Raw genomic sequence first — 13,880 nt, forward strand, 5'->3', positions numbered from 1 at the left:
AAGACTCGGCTTTGGCAGGTTGCTTGATGGCTTCTTCTGCTCTATTTCTCCATGAGTAAGTTTTCAAATCAGGCTTATCCAAACACCTAACAGTCTCCCCTTGAATTCATTCTTCAATTTCACTTTCAATAGTGCTAGGGAAAGCCATTTCTTCTTCCTTATAATTCTCCCGCGGAAGAGGTGATGGTGTAATGCTTAAATAGGGCTCATATTCTTGAAAGGTAACATTCACGCTGACAAAGGCTATCCTAGGAGGGTGATGGCGTTTGTACCCTTTTTGTGTTGGAAATACTCAATCAAGACACATTTAAAAGCTTTAGGATCAAGTTTCCTAGAGTTTCTTAGTGTGGACAAAGTAAACACAACCAATTTCTTTTGGCGGAACAGTATAGTCATTCTTACCCTTTAAGTTTCCAAGAGACTCTAAAAATTAAGGGTTTTAAGTGGTATTCTATTGTTAAGGGGTCTTTGTCAGGACTACATATGAACTGGGGAAAGAGTCTGCATATCAACTGGGGAAAGAGTTTCATTTATCCTATCAGCACTGTAACAGAGAAAGCCTGGCAAACAAATTAGGAGGCAGGGTCGGTGAGTTTTCCTACAACTTACCTAGGCATGTCTTTGGGAGCCAAAGCAAATCCAAAGGCATATGGAATGGGGTCCTAGAAAAATGTGAAAAAAGACGCTCTAACTGGAGAAGTCAATATTTGGGAGGAAGGCTCTCTAGTTACTAGTGTACTAGATGCATTGCCTTCATATATGATGTCTGTCTTTCCAATCCCAGCTTGTGTGATCAAGAGTATTGATGCCTTGAGAAGGAACTTTCTCTGGCAAGGAAATGATGAGAAGAAGTTCCACTTGGTTAAGTGGGATGATCTGGTAGTGGGCAAGAAAGCAGGTGGGCTGAATATTAGAAATCTGAAAAAGCAAAATCAGAGTCTCATGTTGAAGTGGCTATGGAAGTTTGCAAATGGACAGGGCCAGTTGTGGAGAGAGGTTATCAAAGCAATATACGAGAAGGAGGACAACTGGATGACCAAAGTAGTATCCACACCATATGGTTGCACTGTATGGAGGGACATTAGAAATTTATTGCAATTACTACTATCCAGATGTAGAGTTAAGGTGGGAAATGGCATGAAACCCTCCTTTTGGCATGACAAGTGGATTGGAAACCAGGTTATGAAGCAGGAACATCCTGAGCTGTTCATGTTTCGTCAACAACATTAGCTGCTGTTGCAGTATGTGGACTGGGCAGGGATGGAATCTCTGTCTGAGAAGGCGACTGAATGATTGGGAGGTGGAGAAGGTGGCAGTATTCCATAATTCAGCTGCAACTTTCAGCAACCTCACTGATGAGAAAGACTCACTGATTTGGCAGAGACATAGTAGTGGTGTGTTATCAGTCGGTTCAGCTTAGAAAGAGTTGAATATAACTGAATGATAAGAGATAGACTGGCCATAGAAGATGATATGGAAACCAAATGTGCTTTACAAGGTAAACTGCTTTACCTGGTTGCTGGCAAAAGAAGCAGTATTATCACATGAAGACCTAAAACAAAAGAGGGTATCAGTTGGCTTCCAGATGCTTTTTGTGTGGGGAACAAGCAAAGACAATCAACCATCTTTTCTTCATTGCAAATGGACAGATCATCTGTGGAGAATGTTCATATGTCTAAAAGGAAACAGGTGGGTAAAATCTGGGAATATTGAAGGATTGCTAAGCAGCTGGAACAGAGACAATCAACCATCTTTTCTTACATTGCAAATGAACAGATCATCTATGGAAAATATTCATATGTCCAAAAGGAATCAGGTGGGTAAAACCTGGGAGTATTAAAGGATTGCTAAGCTGCAAGAACAGAGATGGCAAGGTAGAAAAAGAGGAGGATAGATGGAAGATTGTGCCAGGATGTATTTGGTGGAGAGTCTGGACAGAAAGGAACAAGAGGTGCTTTGAGGATGTGCAGAACAGCTTGCAGAAGATCAAAATGAACTGCCTAACCCTATTTTATTTTTGGTGTAAACATGATTTATTAGCTCAGATTGAAGACATCTTTGATGTACTTGACTGTCTAGCCATTAGAAAGACAGAGAATGAGGTAGTTGCTGTAATACTTTTTGAAGGGAACTCCACGGTTGGTTGTAGTATACCTGTGGATATACAGATTAAAAGTTTTGAGTTTCGAAAAAAGGGGTCTTGCTACCTTTAGCTCATACCTATTTTTCCTTTCAGCAACCCCATTTTGTGCACTAGTATAAGGACAAATAGTTTGAAGGATTGTCGCAAAAGATTCCAAGTAAGCTCCAAAAGTTTTATCCATCTATCCTGTACCAGTGTCAGTTCGAATTATCTTTATCGCAGCCTCAAATTGAGTACAAATCATCTTATGAAATGACTGGAAACAAGAGAACACTTTAGGTTTTTAACAGATATATCCATGTCATTTTAGTGCAACAATCGATAAAGATAATGACAGGAAAACAAAAAAAGAGCGAGTATTTTCTTATGGCGTTAATTCTATTGGGCTTCCTAAAGAAAAGCCCAATTTAACTGCAATAGAGCCCAAAGGGTCCTCCTTATGCAGTTAATCAAATAGGCCTAAGAAAATATTGAAAGCCATTCACAGAGCCTTTTATTGAGCGATTTTGGAGAAGAAGTACTCGGAGGTACACGATTTTTTGAATTTTGATGGGGATAAGGAGATTGAGCTTTGCACGGGGGAAAGATGAAGGTTAGGCGATGGCAGGGGGAAAAGATGCTCGAGGATCAACAAAAAAAATTGAATGAAGGGGAAGTTCTGGCAGTTGAGACGGCTGACTCGATTAATAAAGAGAGTACAGAGGAGGAGATGGATTACTCTGATTCCCTGGAGGTCATGTATGCAGAGGCAAACCCCGTCCCAATGCAGATTGATAGCAGCTTTCAAGAGGGAGATGTTGAAGCTGCTGCCACTGAATGGGTTCAAGCAAACTTGATCAGTTTGAGGTAGCATTTTGGAGTTGATATCAAGGGGTGCAGAAAGGAGGCATATGCTTTGTCGATGAAGCTGAATCAGAGGAGAGAAAAGGAAACGGAACTTGGGGAGGGCCAGAAGGCCAATAATGCTAAAAGTATAGTCCCAAAAGAAGTCAGGAACTTATTTTTTTAAAAGAATTTCAAAGACGGAGAGCCATGATCCAGTGGGAGAATTCTCTCGTACACAACAATGAGAATTAAAATAGTCGAGACAAAATTAGAGGGACCAACTATAGAGCATTACGAGTGAGAGATGGGTGGGGGTATTAGGGGGGGGGGGGGGGGGTTTTATACAGGGGTAGGGGGGGGGGGGGGGGGGGGGGGGGGGGGGGGGGGTTCTTACATCATGGTATAGGAGAGTCTGGAATGGGGAATTGGTTCTGGATGGGATTCAATGCATAATTGCAAAATTCTCTGTTGTGAATGATGGGTTTAACTGGTACATCATTGCAATTTATGCAAACTGCAATAGAATGAATAAAAACTCAGCTTGATTATTCCCTCATGCTATTGGGGTTTATATAGCTAAGTTTACATGTTCTTAAAAGGAAAGTAAATCAATACAATTCAATACCTAATTATAATAGGAGTAAATAAATCAATCTACTTTATTTACGTATATGCTATAGAACATTCATAGGATTCTAACACATAAATATTTTAAATGATTTTCCTTGGGGTGAAACTTCTCCTGAACCCCGTGAATGCAGGATGCCTCATGTCTGGGCTGCCTTTTTTTTTTTTTTTTTTAAAAACAAGTACAATGAAACAAGATGTGTATGAATCTAGACGCATATTTACTTGATATGTACTTGTGCTAATTCAAGGAGATAAAATTTATGTTCAGCTGTCCTCTTTGTAGGCTCCAGCTTTTGTATTTATAGATGAGATTGATGCTATTGCTGGAAGGCATGCAAGAAAGGATCCGCGTAGGAAGGCAACATTCGAGGCTCTGATTGCTCAGCTTGATGGGGAGTGAGTATCTTAGTTTCATTCCATGGATATTTCATTCTTCTTTGCAAAGAAATTTAATATTAGAGAGCACTATAGCACTGCCACTTGATGAGATCTGATTCTAGAATCTCATTCTGCAGTCTGCTTGATATGGCTTCTCAAAGAACATTTCCCCTTCTTCTTACCCTGTCTACAATCTCTGGCTGGTGATCTGTTTTTGCTGTTAAATTATGCGCTTTTGTAGTGTGAGAATATGAAAAATCTAGTGAACTTGGAGTCATTTGCTCTTTTTATCAAACTATGAACAAATTTGAGATGAAATATGTCTTGGCAGTTCACTAACTTGCTGCACCTAACAGTTTAATTTAACATGCTGGCATCACCTTATAATGTCCTTTGGGTATTGTTTAAAAGAAGAGAAGATATGGCACTTGTTCTGCTTGCATTTTCTGTCACCAGTTGGCACTTAGCAATATTTTGTCATACTAAAAGCATCAAGACTTCTGTGATGTAATTTTGTTTATATGTTTATCAAGTGCACTAGGGGGGTGTCGTATTCTGGATGCCCTATCGCTTATCTCTTATTTATTGCGCCTAGTTATCTTATTTAGTATTGCTCGGATTTATACTTTATTTTATTTTATTTTTATTTTAGTATGTCTTATTCCTTTTTATGTTATGCCATCTATCATGCTTCACTACGCTTTGGTTACTATTCACTACCTGGAGCCGGGGGTTTATCGGAAACAGCCTTTCTACTTCTTTGGAGGTAGCTGTATGGACTGCGTACATTTTACCCTCCCCAGACCCCACTTTGTGGGAATACACTGGGTTTGTTGTTGTTGTTGTTTATCAAGTGCACTGCTAGAGCTAGAAAATTACAGTAACATACATAGCGAAAAAGATTATGCAAATATTCTAGAAAAATACTGAAGGCCAAACCACTTTTCCCTCGTATATTCTTGTTTGGTTGTGGCAGCCAAGATAATATAAGATTTGTTTGCGCAGGAAAGAAAAAACTGGTGTTGATAGGTTTTCACTAAGACAAGCTGCCATATTCATCTGTGCAACCAATCGGCCAGATGAACTGGATTTAGAATTTGTCCGCGCTGGACGTATTGACAGACGTGTGTATATTGGTCTACCAGATGCAAAGCAACGAGTACAAATTTTTGGTGTTCACAGTGCTGGGAAGCAGCTTTCGGAGGATGTTGCCTTTGAAAAAGTAAATTGCTTGCTTCATTTATTCTCTTTGCTAGCTTGGAATTTCCTCTATTTGATTTGTTTGAACATAAAATTACTTTCACGTTATATACAGCTTCTTTTCGAGGGTTTAGAAACAACCCTATAACTGCTGCCAAAAACTAGTTGTTCCTTTTCTTTTACCTAGTTGTGGGAAGACAATGATGTTCTTTTTGTTAGACTTGATGTATGCTGATGAAAATCTCCATTTGGAACACCTAATCTGAGGCTCAGGTTTAGGAATTTTATTGTTGAATTATTTTCCTTGCACTTTTGCAGCTCGTCTTTCGTACAGTTGGATATTCTGGGGCAGACATAAGAAATCTAGTAAATGAAGCTGGAATAATGTCTGTAAGTTTTTTCTTTGTATTTTCTGTTGATATATAACGTCTCTAATCACTATTAGAGCTTCATATCAGTTACCCATTGTTTCGTTGACACGTTCTGTTTTTTAAATAATTGATAAGTCATTGGCAATTGACTAAAAATCACATTATTAACATGGAGACTTGTAGAACACAACATACGGTTTTTTCATATAAAAAATGTATATTAGATTGCATATCTGAAATCATCTAATTAGCTTTTTGCTGTAATGGTGGACTTCACAACATGTATTTTTGGGAAAATAAAATAAAATTAGATGGTGGATAGGATAGCATATAATATTTTAAGAAAAGAGTAAGGGCCCGTTTGGCGCGAAATGAAATCATGATTTGAAATTATGAGATGAAGTTGAAGTTTTGTTTGTTCATGCAATTTGGACTTTTTTATGTTGTATATTTTCTCAACATAAAAATCTCTTAAGTATCAAAATTGCCCCAATTCATTATACAATCTTACCCAATAAGCAAAAGTTTATAACAAAGTATAATGCACTATCATAAAGCTATTATAAAAAAATACAACATTTATTGATTAAACTTTAGTTCAATAAAAAAGTAAAATTGAACATGAGTTGTAGGAGCCGTTTGGTAGGGTGTATTATTTTGATAATCCATGTATTAAGGTGTGGTATTATTTAATACATTGTTTCGTAGCAAATTTGGAGCAATGTATACTAATACATGACTTAGTTATTGTTATAAACCAAACGGGAGAGCCAAACCCAAAAGACTAGCCTGATAGGTGGAAGAACCCATTTGGCTTATAAACCCCTAAGCATTTCTCTATTTTTCCAATGTGGGACAATTGGTTCATAACAATCGCCTTCGCTTGAGAACCAACGACCTCGTTGGTCACGACTGAGCCCAGTTCGTCACTGCTGGCACTCCTCTTAGGTTCAGGCCACCACTTTTGGCGCACAGGTCACCACTCCGAGTCGCGGATCCATGCGTGGATCGATCCTCGTTGGTCACTGCTACACCCAGTTGGTCACGACTGACACCCCTCTTGGGTCCAGACCACCACTCCTGGCACGCAAGCCACTACTCCGTGTCACGGCCCAACACGCGGCTTCACACGTGAATCGATCCTCGTTGGTCACGGCTACGCCCAGTTGGTCACGGCTGACACCCCTCTTGGGTCCAGGCCTCCACTCCTGGCACGTAGGCCACCACTCCGAGTCACGGCCCAACGCGTGGGACTCTCAACAAAAGCACCAATGTTATAAACCAAACGAGAGAGCCTAACCCAAAAAACTAGCCTGATAGGTGGGAGAACCCATTTGGCCCATAAACACCTTAGCATTTCTCTATTTTTCCAATGTGGGACAATTGGTTTATAACAGTTATACACCCTACATAGTATTATAGGGTGTATAACTAATACACCTAATTTGGTGGGATTAGTAAATCCATGGATAAATATGAGTAAAGACAAAAATGTCCTCAAATTCCTTTAAATCTTTTCTAAATCTTTTCAATTTATCAAGATGATATTATCTCTCCAAATAACTTTAGTCATAAAAAAACTACTCTGTTAACTTAAAAAATACTTATTGGTCAAAGCTCGAAAACAAATTGCATGATTGCATATAAGCTTTAATTTTGTAAATAAGATGTCTCAAATAAAATTGATTTTTTTGCTTAACTTTAACACACTACGAAACACAATTTTATGTTAACAACGATTCTATTGTCTCATTCAAAAGTTACACGTACCTCCCTCCAACTTAAGAACACCACAAAGTGGGAACAACAAACAAATGATGAACAAATAAAGAATAGATAACAAAAAAATGCAAGGTAAGGATGTTTCCAAGGTCACGGGTTTAAGCCTTGGAAACAACCTCTGGCAGAAATGCAAGGTAAGACTGCGTACGATACACTCTTGCGGTGGGGCCTTCCCCGGACATCTCACATAGTGGTAGTTTTAGTGTACCGGGCTGCCTTTCTTTTTTCAAAGTAAGTTATTAGTTATATTGATGTTTTTTTTTAATTTTTAAAAAACAATAATAAAGCTTTGCAAAGAAAATATACAAAGTTATAGTATGTCGAGGGTGTTTTTATAAACAAACAATATTGTTTTAAAAATATAACAATACATATTGTTTTCAATACATTAAACCAAACACTGCATAAAAAATAGTCCCAGCATTACTAATCTCAGTATTGCTAATCCCAGCACTACTAATCCCAACATTACTAATACGACATATTAGTATTATCTTATACTGTGAAAAATAATGGAAAAAAAATATTATTGAATTGTTTGTTTACATAATTACATCGAGACCCTATTTATAGACACTATAATACAATCCTTTTCTAAGTAGGATTTTTATATGTTTTTCCTATTTTTATTTATATTCTAACACTCCCCCTCAAGCTGGTGCATACAAATCATATGTACCTAGCTTGTTACAAATGTAATTAATACGAGGACCGATGAGGAACTTGGTGAGGATATCTGTAAGTTGAACACTTGACTTCACAAATTTTGTAACAATATCTCCTGGGAGTATCTTTTCTTTGGCAAAGTGATAATCAATTTTTATGTGTTTAGTTCTCGCATGAAACACTGGATTTGATGCGATATGAAGGTCTGCTTGATTATCACACTTAAGTTCCATCTTACTTGTTTCTCCAAATTTTAGTTCTCTCAGCAATTGTTTAATCCAAACTAGCTCACAAGTTGCTACAACCATTGCTCGATATTCTTCTCCCGCACTAGATCGAGCAACCACTCTGTTTCTTACTTTTTCAAGACACCAAATTACCTCCTACTAAAACATAATATCTAGAGGTACGTTTGATTAAACACAATATCCAGAGGTAGAACGTCTATCAGAGGGTCATCCTGCCCAATCAACATTTGTGTATCCAATGATATGCTTGTGACCTTGATCCTCAAAAACTAGTCCTTTACCTAGAACTGACTTTATATATCGCAGAATACGAACAACTGCTTCCCAATGACTATCACTGGGGAGGTCATAAACTGACGTACAACACTCACAAGAAAGGATATGTTAGGTCTAATCGCGATGAGATAATTCAACTTTCCAACCAACCGCCTATACCTTTCAGGATCACTGAATGGCTCCCCCTGTCTTGGCAGAAGTTTAGTATTTGGATCCAAAGGTGAGTGTCAATGGGTCTACATCCCATTATTCCTGTCTCCTTGAGAATGTCTAAGGCATACTTGCGTTGAGAAATAACAATACCTAATTTGGACTAAGCAACCTTAATACCTAGAAAATATTTCAGTTTGCAGAGGTCTTTAGTCTGGAAATGTTGAAAGAGATGTTGCTTTAATTCAGTGATACCATCTTCATCATTGCCGGTGATAACGATGATTGAGAATGTCGATAAAACATGGAGTGGTCAGCTCCACTATGAATCGTCGATAAAACACGGAGTGGTCAGCTCCACTATGAATCATGCCAAACTGTTGAATTACTGTGCTAAACTTTCCAAACCAACCTCGAGGGGACTACTTCAAACCATAGAGTGACCTGCACAATCTACATACAAGGCTAGACTTCTCTTGAGTGACAAAACCAGGTGGCTGCTCCATATAGACTTCTTCCTCAAGATCGCCATGCGGAAAAACATTCTTAATATCCAACTGATAAAGAGGCCAATGACGAACGATAATAATGGATAGGAAAAGATGGACAGGTTCTATTTTAGCCACTTGAGAGAATGTCACTATAATCAAGCCTAAATATTTGTGTGTATCCTTTGGCAACAAGGCAAGCCTTAAGTCGATCAATCTGACCTGATCGTCTGGACCAACTTTGACGGCATAGATCCAACGACAACCAACAGTAGATTTACCTAAAACAAGCTCCCAAGTACCACTCGTCTGTAATGCGGACATCTCATCTATCCAGTGTTCTTGGAAGCGTGATGCGTGAAAAAGCGACAAAACTCCGCATCACGTATTACGCGAAGCGTGAAGCGAGGCAAACACATCATTAAGTAGGGTTCCAATCAACAAGGCAGGGTTGAAAAGGCCACAACAACTATATAATCAACACTAAAGACAATGTATATAAGCAGACGTTTAAGTAGGCGTTTGGCCATGAAAACTGAAATTTTTTGGAGTTGGAGTTGGAATTGGAGTTGAAGTTGGAGATGGAGTTGGTTTAGCAATGTCTTTTTGAATTTCTTTTTTAGACTTTTGGAAGTACTTTTTTAAATATAATTTTATACCCCCAGTTTTTAGTAACTATCAAAATCACCCAACTTAATTAACTTACCTATAAATACAACCAAATGTGCGAGAAGACAATAATGTTGTTGTTGGTGGTGGTGTTGCATAGAGTCGAAAGAATGGACAGATTAAGGGTCCGTTGTATCATGAGGAGATTTTGAGGAAGAAGAAAAAAATTGAAGTTATCTTCAATTTTGAGGACTTTTATTGATGGAAGTAGGAAGAAGTGGGCGATGTGGTAGTTAGATATTTAACTCCGGTTGTTGGATGAAATTAATAAGGTGTTTTTGTAAAAATAAAAAAAATGGGGTCATCTGTAACAATAAATAAAGTTGAAATTGAAGTTGAAAACAAGTAAAACTTGTTTTCACTTTCCATAAACAATTTGGAATTGGATTTGGTATTCTCATGGCCAAACACCCTAATTTTGCACTAAAGTGAAATAATTTTTCGAAAAAAAAAATTCGTATGGCTAAACGGGTCCTAAAATAAACACCAAAATCACATGTTTGATCACTGAAACACCTGTTGCATAACTGACCAGTAAAACGACGCAGACCACAACAACAAAACAATTCAATAAAATAGCAAAACAAACAAGAAAAATCAAATCTAAATTAATAATACTTCAACATCTAATTCTTGTTCTTCTAAAGAAGAAGTCGCAACAATAGTAGTCGTAGCAATGACGAAGAAGTAGCAGCAGCGGAATCAAAATTAATCCTAGAAAATCCTATAGTAGTAGTCACAGTAATGGACTCTTTTTTTAATTTAAAATTGACCCTAAATATAAAACAACTCGAAGCAATTCTTTTTGTTTAAAATTGACCCTAAAAATAAAATTAACATGATGCGCTCGCATAGGCTCGCATGTTGCATAACCCTATGATGCGCTCGCTTCATAAGGTTGGCTTGCATCAGCGATGCGCAGCGAGAGAGGCTTGCATTGTCGCCTAATGCGATGATGCGAGCGCATTCTTGAACACTGCATCTATTCTTGAACACTACAATAAGCTGGCTTGATTCTTCCCCGAACTTCGTGCCTAGCGGAAGCTTTATTGCACCAGATTGCCTTTATTTGTGTAATTAATTAGAAAATACAATATCACTAGCTTGCACCAAAAATGATATGAATACCTAAATGGTAAGAACATGCATGAGAAATGAATCTAGATTTAGAAAAAAAGAAAGTTTACAAGGCGTAAATAATGGATCTCGATTGTATGAAAATGATATGAATTTCCAAAATGAAATAAAAAAGAACATGGAAAACTAAACCATTTTGAAATATTGCAAGTACAGTAAAATTAAAATGTGTTGGTAAACTATTGAATGATTAATAGTGCATGATGAGTAAGTATTACCTCAAGCGCATTCTTGAAAACTGCATCTATCATAGCCTGCTTCCATCCTAAATAAGAAAGTACTTCACCTATAGTCTTAGGGATGGAAATAGAGGACAAAGATGATACAAAAGCATAAGTGGGTGATGATAAACGATAACTCAAGAAAGTATAATGTGGGTTAGCATTACAAGTGGAGCGCATACCTTTTTGAAGTGGAACTAATTGGCCAGCAGGAGGCAAGTCCGCAGTAGGAGCAACGTCCGACGCATGACGTGAATCATCTGGGACTAATGGTTGGCGTGGACAACGATGATAAGTTAGAAGTGGTGGCACTGTAGCTGGAGATGTAGAAGTAACCGTTGATTCCTCAAAGGTTGGTTCGGGTAAGTCTGGAGATACTGGTAAGACCAAGGATGGTGCGGGTAAGACTAGAGATACGGGTAAAACCTCAGAGATATCAAGATGATCAGAAGATGTATAGTAAGGTCGAGATTCAAAAAAGGTGACATCGGCGGACATAAAGTATCGACGAAGATCCGGTGAATAACAACGATACCCTATAGTAATCAAGGAAGGCACACTTGAGAGCACGAAGGGCTAATTTATCTTTTCCCGGGGCTAAGTATGAACAAAGCACGTGCTCCCACAGATACAGGGGGATAGAGTAGAGATGTGACTGTGGAAACAACATAGAATGGGGAACCTGATTCTAAAGGGAAGATGATGACATTCTATTAATTAGATTGCAAGATGTGGGGACTGCATCGCCCAAAAAATGCAGCGGAACATGAGATTCAATGAGAAGAGTGCGAGCAGTTTCAAGAAGATGCCTAGTTTTTCTTTCTACTATACCGTTCTGCTGAGGGGTGTACGAACAAAGTTTCTGGCGAATAATTCCTTGATGAGTCATAAACTCCTGTAACTGAGAGGATAAGTATTCTAAGTCATCATCACTACGAAAAGTACGAATAGAAACACCAAATTGAGTTTGTATTTCAGCACAAAAACTTTTGAATATAGAAAATATCTCAGAACAATCTTTCATTTAGAAAACCCAAGTACACCTTGAAAAATCATTAAAGAAACTAACAAAATAACGAAAACCTAAGGGTGAACTGACTCTACTAGGACCCAAACATCAGAATGAACTAATGAGAAATAGACTCTAAACGACTCTCAATAGTACATGAAAAAGTAGCACGGGTGTGTTTCCCAAGTTGACATGACTTACAATCTAATGTAGATAAACTAGACAAACTAGGCACCATCTTTTGTAGCTTGGATAGACTCGGATGTCCCAAACGTTTGTGAATTAGGTATGGAGGGTCTGTTACGGAGCATGATGTGAAGGAATTTGAAGAAGTAAGATGGTAAAAGCCTTGTGATTCATGTCCTGCGCAATCGTCTGTCCCGTATTGCGGTCCTGCGTTAGAAAAGAATCATAAAAATAAGTTATGCTGCAATGAAGGGCACATGTCAAACGACTAACAGATGCAAGATTAAAAGGACAACTAGGGACATAAAGAACAAAGTATAGAGTGACAGAAGATAGGGTTTTGGCTTGTCCAAACTCTTTTTGGTTTTGTTCGGATCCCATTGGCTAAAGTAATAGCAGGAAGAGCTTGTGAATAAACAATATTAGACACAAGTGATTTGTGACCAGACTTCTGAGTCCACAACCCATGATTTAAGAGTACTAGATTGTGAAACTCAAGCAAAAGGATTACTAGCAGCGGAAGTATCAGGATAGGCAACTAAGGCTTCTTATGGAGATGTCTTCTTACTTGCTCGATACTGAAAGAGCTCATCATATTCTGTATTGTCTGGCAGTATGAGCATTATTGGATGGTCGATTAGACTGTGGAGATGTCTGCTTGCTTGCTCGGTTCCGAAGAAAGTCATTATATTCCTTACAACAATAGGATCATAACTGGGTGGTGGACCATGCAAAATATGACATATCCTGAGTGTGTCCAACTTTATGACAATAACTACACTTTGATCAAGATTTTCCAGAAGGACCTCCTCATCGCGGATTCTCCATAGGCTGATATGTTCGTTTTTCTATGGTTTGAGATGTAAGAATAGAGGAGTCAACGGTGGGTGATGAAATTACTTTGTGACTGGGTGGCGCGGCAAGACGAAGCAGACGAGAGAATAACTTAATCAATTGTAGGAACCGTAGGACTAGCTAAAATCTGATCACGTACTGAATCATGGTCAGTAGAAAGTCCAACAAGTGTAAGAACTAAAAACAACATCTGTCTGTGCTCTTGTTGTTTTTCCACACCAACAGTGATGGGCATCAGTGTATCAAATTCTTCCATATCTGCTTGTACTTGTCCCAAGTAAGTAGACATATCAGATTCCTATTTCTTTAAGTTGGTCATTCGAGATATCACATCATAAAAACGAGATATGTCATTATTGTATAAAGCACGAGCTTTTTCCCAAACTAGATAACATGTCTAGAATGGGCGAAACAAGGGCATCAACTTGGAATCAATAGATCGCCGCCATAAAAGACTACATAATTGAGCGTCAACTTTCTCCCATTGTTTTTTGGCTTTCGCATCTTTCAAGCTATATTTTACCTTTTCATCTACCACACCTAGCCTTCATTTTTAAGTGATCTTGGACACCTTGACCTTTGTACCACAACTCAACCGAGGAAGTCCAGGCTAAATAATTTGAACTTTCCATTAATGGTTCGGAAG

At 38.3% G+C, this 13,880-nt stretch overlaps 1 protein-coding gene across 1 annotated transcript in view; it reads left to right on the forward strand.

The window, feature by feature from the left end:
* Window positions 1-13,880, forward strand: part of LOC107865323 (ATP-dependent zinc metalloprotease FTSH 12, chloroplastic) — a 73,438-nt gene that overhangs the window by 37,165 nt on the left and 22,393 nt on the right. Inside the window, exons 9-11 of the mRNA XM_047408477.1 lie at window positions 3,882-3,994; window positions 4,982-5,198; window positions 5,495-5,566. Coding sequence (XP_047264433.1) covers window positions 3,882-3,994; window positions 4,982-5,198; window positions 5,495-5,566 — 402 coding nt within the window. The remainder of the gene's footprint in view (window positions 1-3,881; window positions 3,995-4,981; window positions 5,199-5,494; window positions 5,567-13,880) is intronic.

This window comes from Capsicum annuum, chromosome 3 (assembly GCF_002878395.1).
Source record: "Capsicum annuum cultivar UCD-10X-F1 chromosome 3, UCD10Xv1.1, whole genome shotgun sequence".
Classification (NCBI taxonomy): domain Eukaryota; kingdom Viridiplantae; phylum Streptophyta; class Magnoliopsida; order Solanales; family Solanaceae; genus Capsicum; species Capsicum annuum.